At 40.7% G+C, this 18,330-nt stretch overlaps 1 protein-coding gene across 2 annotated transcripts in view; it reads left to right on the top strand.

Annotated features, from left to right (window-relative positions):
- Positions 1-18,330, top strand: part of scfd2 (sec1 family domain containing 2) — a 251,514-nt gene that overhangs the window by 223,051 nt on the left and 10,133 nt on the right. For both annotated transcript variants that reach the window (XM_059989196.1, XM_059989197.1), the window contains exon 7: positions 10,230-10,364. In XM_059989196.1, the coding sequence (XP_059845179.1) occupies positions 10,230-10,364 (135 nt within the window). The remainder of the gene's footprint in view (positions 1-10,229; positions 10,365-18,330) is intronic.

The raw sequence follows: 18,330 nt of genomic DNA, 5'->3' as shown, positions 1-18,330 counted from the left end.
GTGTGGGGTGCTACTGCACAAGATCGAAGTAAATTGCTGAAACTTGTAAAATTAGTCACCTCTATAATGGGTACCAGCCTCTGTAGTATCTAAGACCTCTTCAAGGAGCGGTGCCTTAGGAAAGCAGCATCCATCATTAAGTATCCCCACTGTTACCATTGGGAAGGAGGTACAGTAACCTGAAGGCACACATTCAGTGATTGAGGAACAACTTCTTGCCCTCTGCAATCTAATTTCTAAATCGACATTGAACCCAAGAACATTACCTCACTACTTTTTTATTTCTTTTATTTGGCACTACTTATTTTAACTTAAATCTATATATATATTGTTAATGTAACTCAGTTTTTCCTCTATATTTATTTATCATATATTCATTGTACTGTCGACATACAGTTAACAAATTTCACGACATATGCCAGTTATGCTAATTCTGATTCTGATGTTGCTTTAATATTGAACCGTTAGCTTGTTTTTAGATGGACTTTGCGGAAATTTTAATGTTTTTGGTAAAAGGCTTGAATTAGGCATCTCTCTACCCCATGTTATACAAGTCAAGTCAAGTCACTTTTTATTGTCATTTCGACCATAACTGCTGGTACAGTACACAGTAAAAACGAGACAACGTTTTTCAAGACCATGGTGCTACATGAAACAATACAAAAACTACACTGAACTACGTAAAACAACACAAGAACTACACTAGACTACAGACCTACCCAGGACTGCATAAAGTGCACAGAACAGTGCAGGCATTACAATAAATAATAAACAAGACAATAGGTACAGTAGAGGGCAGTAAGTTGGTGTCGGTCCAGACTCTGGGTATTGAGGAGTCTGATGGTTTGTGGAAAAAAAACTGTTACATAGTCTGGTCATGAGAGCCCAAATGCTTAGGGATTTCCCAGATGGCAGGAGGGAGAAGAATTTGTATGAGGAGTGTGTGGGGTCCTCAATAATGTTGCTTGCTTTGCGGTTGCAGCGTGTGGTGTAAATGTCTGTAATGGCGGGAAGAGAGACCCCGATAATCTTCTCAGTTGACCTCACTATCCGCTGCAGGGTCTTGAGATCCGAGGCGGTGAAATTAATAATGATAGAGAAAGGAAAGATTAGATTAGCAATACCTGTGGGCCTTAACAGAAAATGTATGTTGGTTTTACACAGATACTCTGTTATCAAGAAGTACCAATCCAGTGTTTGCTGAGATGGTTGAGTTTTTTAAACAAGTTATCCATGCCTAAAATGGAAAACAATAGATGAGAGCAAATATAAAACTGTTAGAGCACTGCCATCATTTTTATCCAAAAACTTAAATGTGCAGAAGTTTTGCAGTACAGCCTGAAAATTCAAAATTATGGTGTATCCTGCTTAATGCCACAATTAAGAAAGAATTGGTACTTTTCACAGATGAAGGTATTGATGATCAGGGAAGCGTGCAGGGGTAGTGAATTCAAAAAAGAGAAAAGCCATTGCAGAAAGCAAAAACCATTTTAAAATTCTATAAACAAATTTAGAAAATATTTAATAATAAAATAGGCCAAAGTCATCATGGTTTGCTTCAGGGGGATCTTGCCTGACAAATCTTTTGGAATTCTTTGAGGAAATAACAGGCAGGATAGACAAAAGAGAGTCAGCAGATGTATACCTGGATTTTCAGAAGGTCTTTGACAAGGTGCTGCACATGAGGCTGCTTAACAAGATAAGGGTCTATGGTATTACAGAAAAGATACATTCATGGATAGAAGAGTGGCAAGAGGCAAAGTGTAGAAATAAAAGGTGCCTTTTCTGGTTGTTTGCTGCCGTGACTAGTGGTGTTCCACAAGGGTCGGTGTTGAAACCACTTCTGTTCACATTATATGTCAATGACTTGGATGACAGAATTGATGGCTTTGTGGCCAGATTTGTAGATGATACAAAGATAGTTGATGGGGCAACTAGTGTTGAGGAAGCAGGGTGTCTGCAGAAGGACCTAGACAAATTGGGATAATGAGCATAGGAGTTGCAGATGTAATATAATGTATGGTCATGTACTTTGATAGATGAAATAAAGGCGTAGACAATTTTCCATACAGGGAGAAAAATTCAAAAATCAGAGATACAAAGGAACTTGGGAGTCCTCATGCAGGATTTCTTAAAGGTTAACTTGCACGTTGAGTCAGTGGTGAGGAAGACAAATGCAATGTTAGCTTTCATTTCAGGACTAGAATATAAAAGCAGGGATGTAATGCTGAGAATTTCTAAGGCATTAGTCAGATTGCACTGAGTATTGTGAGCAGTTATGGGTCCTATTAGACTGAGGAGTGTTTGATGGCTCTGGGGCTGTACTTGCTGGAATTTACAAGAATGAGGAGGTATCTCAGTGAAATTTATTGAAAAGCCAAGATAGAGTGGATGTGGACAGGATGGAGGTGTTCAAGACGAGAGGACATAGCCTCAGAATAGAGGGATGTTCATTTAGAACAGTGACAAGGAGGAATTTCTTTAGCCAGAGCATAGTGAATCTGTGGAATTTATTGACACAGACGGCTGTACAGACCAAATCATTAGATATATTTAAAGTGACAGTTGACAGGTTCTTGATCAATAAGGGCATCAGAGATTCCAGGGAGAAGACAGGAGAATGGTATTGAGAAGGATAATAAATCAGGCAAGATGGAATGGCGAAGCAGACACAACGTGCAGAATGTCCGAGTTCTGCTCCTGAGTCTTATGGACACATGGATTTCACTACACAAAACTTACCTTCTCCCAATCAAAAAGCAAAGACGCACAATAATTAACTCTCACATAAATAACGTACGTAAATGAAATATTCACTTTGGCTACGTCTTTCTAGTGAATCTTTTATTTGGTGCTAATTAGCCAGTATATACTAGCACATAATTTACTCTTCTTGCAAAACAATTCCTGTAGCATGGAAAGGTCATCATGAAGTTTTGGGGGACTAAATGAACTTGCAATTCTGAGAGGAATCAGTCTTGCCAGCCTTTTGTCTCTCGTTGGCAAAGAGGGTTGAAAGGGACTTTAGTGTAGTAGGCTGCCTGTATAGAGACTGTGACATATTCAACTATTCATTGTGGTCTACTAGTAATAGTTAAAAGCTTAACAGATACTCTAGTCAAAGTGATCTGTCCCAAATAGTTCTGAGGAGTCTGTTAACTGCCATTATAAAATCACCAGTGCCCGTTGTGAGTTCATCCTGAGGCCTGGATTCCACATATATCATCTGTTCTATCATTCTCCCATGCTGAATAGTGGTCATTCCCTCCCAGTCAGGTGTCCATAGAGGGGTATTAATATGTATGGCCAATAATGTAAGTTATCACTGGCTTCAAATGAAGGTGATGCCTGAGTCTCTCTTTAGTTGACCTTTGCAGATATGAGTCTGCTTGGCAATCTGTCTCCTGTTTGCTTGAATCATTTGTACTCTCGTCGAACTTAGTGCTCTGGGTTTCCAATCGTTTATGACTTTTGCCCCCTCCTTTTCTAAAGAATATATCTGAAAAATCACATAGCTTTTCTATATGAGGAGCAGAGGGATATTGTAGTGTACTTAACAGAACAAGTTGATTATGTAATTAAAAAAGCAAATGGGATGGTTTCCCTTATTGACTGGGCTACATAATATAAGAACAGGGAGGTTGTGCTGGAACTAAAGCAGAGGCAAAGATTAGGAGGCATTAAAATATTTGATAGATGATGGTGGATCCCCTCACCTAAGAGATCCTTTGCATATTTTAAAAAATATTTATATATGGGGTTAGACTGGGTAGCTCTTCCCTGATGGGTACAAGCACCATGGGCTACCTTATGTGACATCATTTTCTATTCTTTGAAATTCATGAAGTATCAGAAACACATTCCAGTGAGAGATTTGTGAGAAAAAAATATTATGTTTATTCTGCTACTGGATAAAGAGCAGCAATTTTACATGAAACTAAGTAGAGGAGAGTTTATTCAAAATGTTAAATGATCAAAAATATTAAATAGAAAATGGTTTGCAAATGTTTGACTATTTTACTTTAGTAATGGTGCTTTATGACATCTGGTTCTTATTCCAAGCTTTATTGGTGCTTTTGCACTTCTACTTGTTTTGCATTATGGTTTCCATATGTCTTGTTTATCTGTCTCATTTATTTTAACCATTACAGTTGTCTGAAAATCTCCCATTGACTGAGAATCAGACATCCAAAGTGTCACGATATGTCACCTTTCTAACCTATGCTGAATGAAATTTTGAAGCAACATTTTGCCTCTGTGCTGTTAATCACGCTTAGAACTAGACTTTCAAGTCTTTGAAAGGCCTGAGACAATCAGATACATGTTTGGTTTTGTAAGGTAATAATTGGTGCAGTGGACTAGGAGAAAGTCATTCAACAAAATATCACCTATGTCATGATGAATTTGTTTTCGAAAATGGATTTTTTGAAGGGAATCAGGAATTGGATCTGACTGCACTACACAGACATCTGTACTGTAATGCAGTTTAAATAAATAGGTGGGAAGCAAATAGCTTCCCATCAAGTCTAGGTTGCCCATTCTCTTCTGGCTAGTCAGTGTACTGCATAAAACCCTTTACTAAACCCATCAAGAAGGGAATGAGAATAAGAAAATACAAGGCCGCGGGGCACATAGGTCAAAGTCTTCCTGCACGTGGTCAATATCGCTGCCTTCCTTCAAGAACAGTGCTAATAAAAAGTATTCACCCCCCCCCCCCCGAAAATTTTCATGTTTTATTGTTTTACAACATTGAACCACAATGGATTTAATTTGGCTTTTTTTTTTACACTTATCTACAGAAAAGATTCTTTTGTGTCAAAGTGAAATCAAATTTCTACAAATTAGTCTAAGTTTATTATAATTATTAAACACAAAATAATTGCATAATTACTCACCCCCTTCAAGTCAGTATTTAGTAGATGAAGCTTTGGCAGCAATTATAGCCTTGAGTCTATGTGGAAGGGTCTCTATCAGTTTTGCACATCCGGACGCTGCAATTTTTCCCCATTCTTCTTGACAAAACTGCTCAAGTTCTGTCAGATTTCATGGGGATTGTGAGTGAACAGCCCTTTTCCAAGTCCAGCCACAAGTTCTCAATTGGATTGAGGTCTGAACTCTGACTTGGCCACTCCAGGACATTAATTTTGTTGTTTTTAAGCCGTTCCTGGGTAGCTTTGGTTATTGTTTTGCTGGAAAACAAATCTCCCAAGTCACAGTTCTCTTGCAGTCTACATCAGGATCAGGTTTTCCTCCCTGTATTTTGATGCATTCATTTTACCCTCTACCTTCACAAGCCTTCTAGGGCCTGATGCAGTGAAGCATACCCACAACTTGATGCAGCCACCACTGTTCTGGTATATTCTGGGATGTAGTTCTGGGATAGGTATATGGACAAGAAAGAAATGGAGGGTTATGGGCTGAGTGCAGGTCGGTGGGACTAGGTGAGAGTAAGCGTTTGGCACAGACTAAAAGTCTCAACACTACGTGCCCTGTCAACTATCATTGTATCATCTACAAATCTGGCCACAAAGCTATCAATTCTGTCATCCAAGTCATTGACATATAATGCCGAGATGGCCTGTTTCTGTGCTGTAATTGTTAAATGGTTGTATGGTTCTTCACGGTAGGGATGGTGTGTTTTTGATGATGTGCGGTGTTTAGTCCAATGGCTAAAAAGCTCAATTTTGGTTTCATCAGACCATACTTCTGGCAGATGACTTCAGCGTTTCACACAAGCCTTCTGACAAACTCTAGCCAAGATTTCATTTGAGTTTTTTTACAACAATGGCTTTTTCTTGTCACTCCCCCATGCTACGACTAGTGAAGCACCCGGGCAACAGTTGCGGTATGCGCAGTCTCTCTCATCTCAGCCAATGAAACTTGTAACTCCTCCCAAATTGTCATAGGTCTCTTAGTGACCTCCCTCACCAGTCCCCTTCTTACACAGTCTGTCAGTTTTGAGCACACCTGCTCTAGGCAGATTTACAGCTGTGCCATATTCTTTCCATTTCTTGATGATTGGCTTAACTGTACTCCAAGGGATATTCAGTGACTTGGAAATTTTCTTGCATCCATCTCTTGATGTGCTTTTCAGTAACCTTTTCGCAGAGATACTTGGAGTGTTCTTTTGTCTTCATGGTGTAGTTTTTGCCAGGATACTGACTCACCAGCAGTTGGACCTTCCAGATACAGGTGTGATTTTACTACAATCAATTGAATCACCTTGTCTGCACACAGGTCTCCAAAAACAGATCTCCATTTAACTTATTATGTGATTCTAAAGTCAATTCACTGCACCAGTGATGATCTGATGTGTCATATTGAAGGGGGGTGAATACTTATGCAATCAATTATTTTGTAATTAATTTAGATCACTTTATAGAGATCTGTTTTCACTTTGATACGAAAGAGTCTTTTTTGGTCAATCATTGTCAAAAAAAAACAAATTAAATCAGACCCCATGGGAGGCTGGTCCAGAAATCACAGCAGCCTAGCAGAGATATTTAAAATATCCTTGGGCAGGGTAAAGTGCTGGAGGACAAGCAGATAGTTAATGATTTTCCATTGTTTAAGAAATGCTCTAAGAAAGCCTTTGAACGCATTGTCCAGGAAATTATGGGCCTGTAAGCGTGACATCAGTGGTGAGTTAGTTATTTAAAAGTATTCTAAGGGACCAAATATATAAGAATTTGGTTAGACAGGGACGATTACAGATGGTCAACATAGCTTTTGGTGGGTCATGTCTAACCAATCTTACAGAGTTTTTTGAGGAAGTTAGCAGAAAAGTTGATAAAGGCAAGGCAGTGGATTTGTACTTTAATAAGACCTTTGACAAAGCCCAACAAAGAAAGTTTAGTCACTAGGCATTCAAAATGAGGTAGTAAATTTGATTAGACATGGGAGGAGCCAGAAAGTGGTAGCAGACAGGTGCCTCTCTGACTGGAAGTCTGTAACTAGTGGTGTGCCACAGGTATCATTGCTAAATCCATTGTTGTTTGTCTTCTAATGACACCAAGATTGGTGGTGTAGTGGACAGCGAGGAAGACTATCAAAGCTTGCTGTGGGATCTAGTCCAGGTGGAAAATGGGCTGAAAGATGGCACTTGGAATTTAACGCCGACAAGTGTGAGATGTTGCAGTTTGGGAGAAGAAAGTAAGTGGTAGGGCACTGAGGAGTGCAGTAGAACAGAGGGATCTGGAAATACAGATACATAATTCTTTGTAAGTGGTGTCATAGGTAGATAGAGTCATAAAAAAAGCTTTTGCCACATTGGCCTTCATAAATCGAAGTACCAAGTACAGGAGATGGGATGTTCTGTTAAAGCCATACAAGACATTGGTGAAGCCTAATTTTGGAGTAATATGTGCAGTTTTGGTGATCTACCTACAGGAAAGATGTCAACAAGATTGAAAGAGTGCAGAGAAAATTTACAAGGATGGTGCCAAGATCTAAAGATCCAAGATAATAGAGAAGATTGAATAGGTTAGGACTTTATTCACTAGATTGTAGAAGAATGAGAGGACATTTGATAGAGGTATACAAAATTATGAGGATTATAAATATGTTAAATGCAAGCAGGCTTTTTCACTAACTTTGGGTGAGACCTGAATTAGAGGTTATGAGTTAATGGTGAAAGGTGAAGTGTTGAATGCCTTCAGTCAGAGTGTGGTGAGAGTGTGGAGTGAAACTGGTTGGTGCAAGTTTGACTTCAGCTTTTATGAGAAACGTGGATCAGAATATGGTTGGGTGGGCTGCAGAGGGCTATGGTCTGAATGCAGGTTGATGGGTCTAGACGTATTAATAGTTTAGTACGGACTAGATGGACTGTAAGGCCTGTTTCTGTGTAGTGTTCTATGACCCTACAACTTCAAATTTTGTAGGTTACCCTCCAAGTCGCATGCTATTAGGTCATCCCCAATAGTACTACGAGAATATCTTCAACAGACAGACTGCAACAATTCAGGATGGTAGCTCACTGCCATCGTCTTGAGGACAATGAATGTTAGCCTAGTAAGTGACACTTCCAAGCCGAAAGCTGAATTAAAATAAAATAATCACTTAAATGTATACTCAGTTTCCACTATATTAGGAATGTACACTCAAGTTTCCACTTGCTTATTAGTGCAAGTATCTAATCAGTCAATCATGTGGCAGCAACTCAATATATAAAAGCATCTGGACATGGTTAAGAGGTTCAGTTGTTGTTCAGACCAAACATCAGAGTGGGGAAAAAGTGTGATCTAAGTGAGTGACTGCAAAATGATTGTTGGTGCCAGACAAGATGGTTTAAGTATCTCAGAAACTGAGATTTTTATGCACCACCATCTCAAGAGTTTACAGAGAATGGTGCAAAACACAGAAACATCCAATGAGCGGCAGTTATACGGGTGGAAATGCCATATTATTGGGAGGTCAAAGGGGAGTGGCTGGACCGGTTCAAGTTGACAGGGAGATGACAGTGCCTTAAATAACTACGCATTACAACAGTGGTGTGCAGAAAAGCACAACTCGTCAAAGCTTGAAATGGATGAGCTACAGCAGCAGAAAATCATGAACATGCACTCAGGAACTACTTCATGAGGTACTAATACAGTGGCCACTGAGTATAAGTGAACTGCACAATAACTACTCCCTCCGCGACCAAGCACTCTGGCTATCACATATTCATCAACAACAACTGTTATCTTTCTGGGCAGTCTCTCAAGATCAGTGCTGAGGGGGAGAGAATTAGGTGGCCCTATTCACGGTTGAAGAGAGTTTAGCACATGGAACCAGAAGCATCCCACCCAAGGTGAATGACTGCCCATGTGACACCTGCTCGACAGGAGGCACAGTTGCCGTGACGCAGTATTTCACTTGGGTTGTGAGGTGACTGATGTGGCCAAGTGGGCCTTGCAGTTTCCACAGTTGGGACAAGAGATGTCTGATAGGATGGGCAAGTTGTGTGCTGATTACATTCTTGATGGACTCTTTAATGCTTGGGACTCGAAGTTTTCCAAACCACTCCAAATGCTCCTGCGTATTTAGTAGTGATGGGCAAGTGTCCCAGGTATCAATGCTGACGTTGCATATTCTCAGGTTGGCTTAGAGATATCACTGAATCTATATTTCTGTTCCCTTCCCATGTCAGGACACAGTAGAGAATACCTGTTTCAGGAGTCAGATGTTGGCCACATGAAGCAACTTTTATAAACCCCCTTTAATATAACAAGAACATAGCAAAAATAAACTGACAAAGTAAACACTAAACTAAAGAATAAAAGCTTGATTTTTTTTAAAAAAAAGTTAAGTTTTAAGGTATGAAAAGGGATTAACTTCAAAGATCAAGGATCAGCTTTATTCACTGTACACATTTACATGTGTTAGGAAATTGCTGTGATGTGTTGGTGCAAAATGCAACAAAAAATGACATTTAACAATTAAAAATAAAGTTAGAAGTACAGATATGGAATAAAAATGTGCATAAATGCCAGCATGTATTTACAATGTAAACAGCATTACAAAAAGTGGTTTAAAGTGTTTGCAGTGTGCAACGACTGAGGTAATAAATAGTGGGGTATGGAAGGGCTAACTAGAATGGTTGATCAGATTAACCACTTAGGGGAAGAAACTTTTAAGATTATGTGAAATTTTTGTTTTCAAAGCCCAATGATAGTTTCCAGAGGGAAACTGCTTTGGAACAAGGCAGTTTGCTAGGCGAGTAATGTCCACGATAATATTTTCTTTTCCTGCCCACTTCTTTGTTGTGGATACATACAAGTCTTGCAAAGATGATAAACTGCAGCCCATTATCTTTTCTTCTGTCCTGACAGTTTGCTGTAGTTTTCTTAGATTGTGCAAGGATGCTGCACCAAACCAGATAATAATGGCTGATATGAGGATGATCTTTATCATGGCAATGTAGAATTGCACCAGCATTCTCTGGGGAAGATAGAATTTTACCAACTGCCGCAAGAATTACAACCTCTGCCAGACCTTTTTTTAAGTGGAGGAGAAATGGTGGAAATATAAATGTAGCTGAAGGCTTCACTTAGATTGTGGATTTCATTAAACCACAGGCCTGTTGAGCCTAGACAGTTGGCAAGGCTACAAAGAACATCTGCCAGCTGCAATGAGGTCCACTGGGATTAATTGCTTGTAATATGTTACGATTTTTATTGAAAATACTTTCATGCATTAATTTCTCCTAGCAAATAGGATTAATTCAAACTTTTTTTTTATTTTTGTAGGCAACATACAAACCTTTGGTGAAGCAGATTTTGGAGGAGATATTTCACCCAGACCGAACTGACACAGTGGATATTGAATACATGTCTGGTGGTTTAACTGAACTGCTCAAAACTGGATTCAGTATGTTCATGAAGGTTAGCTGTGGTTAACTTAAAAAAAAGATTATCACTATACATATAGGGTGGTGAAAAAGGCATATACTATGCCTGTCTATGTTGGGGCATAGATTATAAAAGCTGGAATGTAATGCCATAACTTTGCAAAACACTAGTTAGACCGCACTTGGAGTATTGTGTGCAGTTCTGGTCTGCACAATATAAGAAAGACATTACTGCACCAGAGATTCGCCTGGATGTTGCTGGATTAGAAGACCTTAGTTATGGAGAGACAATGGATAAGTTTGTTTTCCCTGGAATAAAGGAGGTTGAAGGGTCACCTGATGAAGGTGTATAACATTATAAGAGGCATGGACTAGGTAGATAGTTAGAAATCTTTTTTTCCATGGTAGGAATATCTAAAACAGGAAGGCATGGGATTATGCTGAGAGGAAAGAGCTTTAAAATGGTTTTGAAACAAAAGTTAATATCTGGAACTCACTGCGGAAGAGGGAATCACCATGTTTACGTACCATTTAGATCAGCATTTGAATAGGCAAGGAACAGATGGATATGGACCTAAAGCAGGCAAATGGGATCAGTGTAAATCAGGAAGAAGGTCACCATGGATGTGGCATGTTTCCTGTGCTGTACAACTGTGAATTAATGATAGGGGATTCCAGGATTTTGGACCAGAGAAGAAGAAAAACAGTGATACGTGGGAGGGTTAAGACGTCAAGTGATACAAAACTGCCTTGTTGGAAATAGTCACGGTGATCTGACTTGCTGTTGAACAAGCCTTGATGAATTGGTGCAGTACTGACTGTAAATATTATACAGTGTAGCCCAGAAGTATGCTGGTGTGGGAGATGGGTATTTATCTCAGGATGCTGAACACCTCTAGGAGTGTTGGAGTTGCATGCCCCTATTCTCCACAACGGCACTCCCCCCACCCCCGCCACACCATGCAGAAGAAAATGGAACGTGTTCTAGCACAACTGATGATTGACCTATAAGTAATGGAGTCAGAAAGTCGTTAGAAGATTCCAAGCTTTTCTTCGAGTTCCATTTGACCCTTAATGTGTCCTTGTATAATGATGAGGAAGCCATCCCATTTTCCATATTGTTATCACCATCACTTACTGGGAGGAAGTGGGTGGTGTCAGCTAAGGGGCAACAAGCAAGATGCTGAATGAACTCTACACACAAAATGCTGGAGGTTCCTACCGTGTCAGGCAGCATCTATGGGGGAACAAACAGTTGAAGTTTTGGGCCGAGATTTTTCATCAGGACTGGAAAAGAAGAGGAAAGAAGCCATAAAAAGAAGGTTGTTAGAGGGGAAGGTGTACAAGCTGGCAGGTGGTAGTTGAGGCCAGGTGAGGGGAAAGTGGGTGCATCAGGGAGGGGGAATGAAGTTAGAAGCTGAGAGGCAAAAGGCTGAAGAAGGAGGAATCTAAGGTGAGAAGGTACTGAGCCGTGGAAAAAAGGGAAGGTGGAAGGGAACACGAGGGAGATGATTGGCAGGTGAGGAGAAGAGAAGGCATAATAGAGTAACCAGAATAAGGAATGGAACAAGAGAGAAGCAGGGAGGGAGAAGAAATTGTCAGAGGCTAGAGAATCGACATTAAGTTGGAGAGAGCGGAAAAGGTGTGCTTAATGGTATGTTCCCATTAGAGATGGCAAAAGTTAAGGAGGATAATATAGGACATAGGAGCAGAATTAGGCTATTCATCCCATTGAATCTGCTCCACTACTCCATCATGGCTGATCCCTGATCCCACTCAACCCCATACACCTGCCTTCTAGCCATATCCTTTGACGCCCAACCAATCAAGAAACAATCAACTTTCACCTTAAGTATACACAAGGACTTGGCTTACACAGATGTACTACTGTCTGGCTAAAAAAACTCCCTTTACCTCTGTTCTAAAGGGTCGCCCCTCAATTCTAAGGCTGTGTCCTCTAGTTCCAGATACCCCACCACAGGAAACATCCACTCCACATCTACCCTATCTAGTCGTTTCAACTTTAGGTAGGTTTCAATGAGATCCCCCCGCATTCTTCTAAATTCCCATGAGTACAGGGTCAAAGCTGCCAAACACTCCTCATATATTAACCCCTTCATTCCCAGAATCATCCTCATGAACTTCTTCTGGACTCTCTCCAATGACAACACCTCCTTTTGGAGATGTGGGGCCTGACTAGTGCTAAGCATTATCTCCTTGTTTTTATATTCTATTCCCCTTAATATAAATGCCAACATTATATTTGCATGTTTTACCGCAGACTCAACCTATAAGTTAACTTTCTGGGAGTCTTGCGCAAGTTTCTGCAGCTCTGATGTTTGAACTTTCTCCCCATTTAGATAATAGTCCACACTATTGTTCCTTTTACCAAAATCCATTCTCATATATTTCCGAACACTGTATTCCATCTGCCACATTTTTGCCTATTCTTCCAATTTATCTAAGTCCTGCTGCAATCACATTGCTTCCTCAGCACTACCTACCCCTTACCTATCTTCATATCATCACAAACTTTGCCACAAAACCATCAATTCCATTATCTAAGTCATTGACAATGTGAAAAGCAGCGGACCCAGTACTGACCCCTGAGGAACACCACTGGCCACCAGCAGCCAATTAGAATAGGCTCCCTTTTATTCCCACTCACTGTTTTCTGCCTGTCAGCCATTCCGCTATCCATGCCAGCATCTTTCCTGTAACGCCATAAGATTCTGTTTTGTTAAGGAGCCTTATGTGTGGCACCTTATCAAACGCCTTCTGAAAATCCAAGTAAATAACATTCACTGCCACTCTTTGTCCACTCTTTATATAACTAAAAAACCTCTTGGTATCCTAAACACAAAGTACACTGCAGATGCTGTGGTCAAAGCAACACATACAACTCACTGGAGGAACTCAGCAGGTTGTACGTATTGCTCTTGGTATCCTACTTTATATTATTAACAAGTCTGCCCTTATATTTTAACTTTTCCCTTTTTATAGCATTTTTAGTTGCCATTTGTTGGAATTTAAAAGCTTCCCAATCCTCCAACTTCCCACTCACTTCTGCTACCTTATATACCCTTTCCTTGGCTTTTATGCAGTCCTTAACTTCCTTTGTCAGTCATGGTTTCCCTATCCCTGCCATTTGAGAACTTCTTCCTCTGTGAGACATATCTATCCTTTGCTTTGTGAACTGTTCCCAGAAACTTCAGCCATCTCTGCTCTGCCGTCACCCCGCCAATAACCTTCTGCAGTCTACCTGGGCAAGCTCCTCGCTCAAGCCTCTGTAATTCTCTTTATTCCATTGTGATATAGATACATGTGAGTTATGCTTCTCCCCCTCAAACTGCAGTATGAATTCAATCATACTATGATCACTGCCTCCTAAGTGTACCTTTGCATTAAGCTCCCTAGTAAGTTCTAGGTTATTACACAACACCCAATCTAAGATAGCCTTTCCCCAAGTAGCCTCAAGCACAAGCTGCTCTGAAGCCATTATGGTTCCCATAATGTTTTTTTCACTCTTGCAATTTCTTATCTCCACCCACCCACAAATGATTTGATGGATATGGAGGCTCACAGAGTGGTAGGTAAGGACAAGGGGAACTTTATGATTACGGGAAGATGGGGTGAGAGCAGATGTACTGGAAATGGAGGAGATGGGGATGAGAGAACCATTGATGGTGGTGGAAACAATTTTCTTTGAAAAAAGAGGGCTTCCCAGATGTTCTAGAATAGAAAGCTTCATCCTGAGAAAAGATGTGGTGGAGTCAGAGGAACTGAGAGAAGGAAACAGCATTTTTGCAAGTGACAGGGTGGGAAACGGTATAGTCAAGATAACTGTGAGAGTCAACATGCTTGTAAAATATGTCGGTGGGTAGTCTGTCTCCAGAGATGGAGATAGAGAGATTAAGAAAGGGAATATGACCAAGTAAATTTAAGGGCAAGGTGGAAGTTGGAAGCAAAGGTGATGAAATTGATGAGCTCAGCATGGGTGAAGGAAACATGGTCTCTTTAGTGGGGTCCTGTGCAAAGGCGAAGTAAGAGGAGGTGACCGAGAGCTACCTTCTGGTGGAGGTCAGTTGCCAGACTACAACAGCACTGCGCTTGTATGCAGGTTTGATGATAAAGTGGGGATTGTTGCAGAGGAAGTGGAGGACAGTGTGTTCAGAGAGGGTAGTTTAGAATAGGTGAAAGGAAAGGTGAAGTTCAAAATTCAAAACTTTTACTGTTAGAGTTTTCAGTCCACTTGATCATGTGGAGGTTCACACCTGAGCCAAAACTATCCTTTCACCTCTTTATATTGGAATGCTTGATGTCTCGTCAGCATTTTAAAATGAAGAGATCTATGGTAGGCACATAGATCTCAGTGAGAATTGGGGAATCCTTATCAAAGAAGTAGGCTTGGAGACAGAAGCAATGGAAGAAGAGCTCGGCGTTATGGGTGGAGCGAAACTCATTGAGGAGCGGGTGCAGGGGAAGTAAGACCCTTGCTAAGGACTGAACATTCTGCCACAGAGAAAGGAAAGTAGAAAAGGATGGTGAAGACATAGCAGGTGTGGGAGCTGGGGTCAAGGGAGGATTGGGGTGTTCAGGGAAAGTGGGGTGGGAGGAAGATATGGGCTCAGAGAAGTGAAGGGGGTGTGAGGGGTAGAGGAGAGCCTGAGAGACCAAGAGTGGGTAGGGAGATCATTGGAAGAAGAAGAGCAGTAGGACTCAGCGGCAGTAAGAAGGGTCTCAGCCTGGGGGTGGCCTGGGTCAGGGCTGCTGTTGGAGCCAGAGCTGGAGGAACTGAAGATTACTTCCAGTATCTACGGAATCTCTAGTGTTTGTGATTTGCAGAATGAGCTCAGCATCAGTAGAGGGAAGTGGCCATTCAATATTTTGGGTCAGGATTCGTCATCTAGACTGAAAGTCAGAGGGGGGACAGCCACTATAAAGAGATAAAGGGAAGGTTATGGCTCAGGTGTAATGCTTCACAAGATCAAATAGGCTGAAAACTCTTGCATACAGTAATGGCGTAATTGTGATTAATGATCTGCTGATAACGTACTGAAGGGCATTCAACCATGCAACCTCTTTAGCTGAGAGGTGTCAACACTTTATGAAAAGAAGCATTAGTCAGATAAAGGAAGAAGTTCACTAAATATACAGCCTCTTCAGTTATCACAAGCTCACTCTCATTCCCAACCATCTGGCAAATTGTTAGAGGCTGAAATAATTGAATTTGAGCATAGCTAAGTAATCAAAAACAAGAAATAAATTGAATTGTGTACAACTAAACAACCTATTATTTTGTAACATTCTTTCTGAATGATTAAAGTTGATAAAAAAAATAAATTTATGAAAATGCAGATAATTCTGTTCAGGATTGAAAATGACAATTTTTTTCTGGACTCAGTAGAGGACATTTTTAGGGATTCTTTTTCAAAGGGAATAGAGCAATCAGGTGTAAGTTAATACAACTTTATCTTAATTCCTATACCAAGAGGGTATACAATACTGCTGATGTATTTGTCACACACACAAAACGCTGGTGGAACACAGCAGGCCAGGCAGCATCTATAGGGAGAAGCACTGTTGACGTTTCAGGCCGAGACCCTTCGTCAGGACTAACTGAAAGGAAAGATAGTAAGAGATTTAAAAGTGGGGGGGAGGGGAAACTGCAAAATGATAGGAGAAGACTGGAGGGGGTGGGGTGGAGCTGAGAGCCGGAAAGGTGATTGGCAAAAGGGTTACAGAGCTGAAGAAGGGGGAAGACGGGAGGCCTAGGGAGAAAGAAAGGGGGAGGGGAGCACCAGAGGGAGATGGAGAACAGGCAGAGTGATGGGCAGAAAGACAGAGAAAAAAAGGAGGGGGGGGAGAAAACTAAATATATCAGGGATGGGGGAGGAGGGGCATTAACAGAAGTTAGAGAAGTCAGTGTTCAGGTTGGAGGCTACCCAGCCGGTATATAAGGTGTTGTTCCTCCAACCCTGAGTGTGGCTTCATCTTCACAGTAGAGGAGGCCATGGATAGACTTATCAGAATGGGAATGGGACGTGGAATTAAAATGTGTGGCCACTGGGAGATCCTGCTTTCCCTGGCGGACCGAGCGTAGGTATTCTGGGAAACGATCTCTCAGTCTGTGTTGGATCTCACCAATATATAAAAGGCCGCACCAGGAGCACCGGACGCAGTATTTGTCTGTATTTGATGTATTTGTCTCTGAGTTATTGCCCAGTCGCATGCTGTGGTAGCAGAGTTTTACCCAATGAATAATTTTCAGGCATCTGATGAATTATATTGATAAAATTGATCAAATCTCATCCAGTATATTGGATATTAATCATACAGGTGTTTGCCACTTGAGTTTCTACCTTGAGATATTTATAAAAGAATAAAGATGATAATAAACAGCCAGGCCCTGCTTTTAAGTCACTTTTGTGCAGTAAGTTGTTGCAGGAAAATTCTGATGAAACAGCATCTTGTAGAAAATTAGGTTATTAACATTACTCTCAGAGATTAGGCCTGGCCAATAAACAAGTCTTGCTTTTAACTAGGTTAATTGGCCATTGTAAATTGTCCTGTGAATAGGTTAGCATTAAATAGGTGGGTTGCTGGGCGGTGCAGGTCCTCGTGCTGGAAGAGCCTCTGCTGTGCTGTATCTCTAATAAATATCTAAAATAAATAACTAAATCCAATTGAGCAATTTCAGATTAATCCAAGAGTGAAAATTTTATATTTTGAATAATAAACAACCATAAAATGAACAAAATAGATGACTGTTCATTGACGGAGCTTAAGCGCTGTCGTGAAACTGATGTTGAGCAGATAACTGATCAGACAAATTCAGAGTAAACAAAGCCAGCAATGTTTACTTTTTTAAAACAAATAAAAATTTCTTCCTTTCTCAATTCAATAATTACACACCAACTTTTCACACACTATTGAGTTTACCTTTTCTGTGGACATTTTAATTCAGGCTGCTGCTGACTTTAAAGTTGGAAGCAGCATTTCCTGCCTGAGTGGCTAACAAAGATGAATCTGATAGTGAAAGGAAGAAATAAGGCCTTCGCATCCATGTGCTGAAGCACCAAATTGCTGGCCTCATTTCAAATTAAACTGATGACGTCATTTCACTTTGAACATTTGAACTCACTAACTAAGCTGTGGCTTGGTATTTCTGGAATTTGTGTTTTGCATTCCTTATATCCTGTTGGAAAACTATTTCTCTTGGACAGAAAAATACTTCAGGGCAGATTTCTTTGCTCTGGGTTATTTTTTAACTTGCCACACAGAGTTGTTGTCTAATTGTAATGGAACTTCAGTTACAGTATGGCACAATGCCCTTTAATCTACGATAGCCGTGCTGAACACCATGTCAATTTAAACTAATTCCATCTTTGTTTCTTTCAAAAATAGACTTTATTCATAATAAAAATATATATACAAAAGAAGAAACGCTGCAACACTTCGACATTCACGGTTATTACATTCAATAGTGTGTTTTTTTTGAAATTATGGTACTATTGCTCATGGGGTGGTACACCCTTTCATTTTTTTGAGGGACTTCTCCATCCGACTCAGCCCCTCCATGTCTTGTAGTGAAGAAGTTTAGTCTGTGGACCTTCCCACCAGAGTCTTCGCATTGGCTGCACCAAGCTTCAGTACATCTCTCAGCATGTACTCCTGCAGTGTGCCAGTCAGCAGCATTTCCTTACAGACATCTTGTTGTACTGGAAGACCAGCAAGTTTCAGTCAGTTCAAAGTGTGACTTTTAGCAAGCTGATGACCTTTCAGTAGCACTTCTTGCCTTTCTCAGTGTGTGTACCAGTGAACCGAGACAAGGACCCTTGCATCCTTCACCACACACTCTTAGCAAATCCAGTCTGCAAGGAGGTGAGTGACCATCTCTTTCCCATCACAGTTGTCCCAAGAGCAGTGTGTTGGTAGGATTCTGTCATCTGTACAGGAAGGATCCGACTATGAGGGCCCCTCTCATCATGAGTTTTTGA

The sequence above is a fragment of the Hypanus sabinus genome, chromosome 14 (assembly GCF_030144855.1).
Source record: "Hypanus sabinus isolate sHypSab1 chromosome 14, sHypSab1.hap1, whole genome shotgun sequence".
NCBI lineage: Eukaryota > Metazoa > Chordata > Chondrichthyes > Myliobatiformes > Dasyatidae > Hypanus > Hypanus sabinus.
Note: the sequence above shows the minus strand (reverse complement) of the source record. Positions and strands in the feature narration are given on the sequence as shown.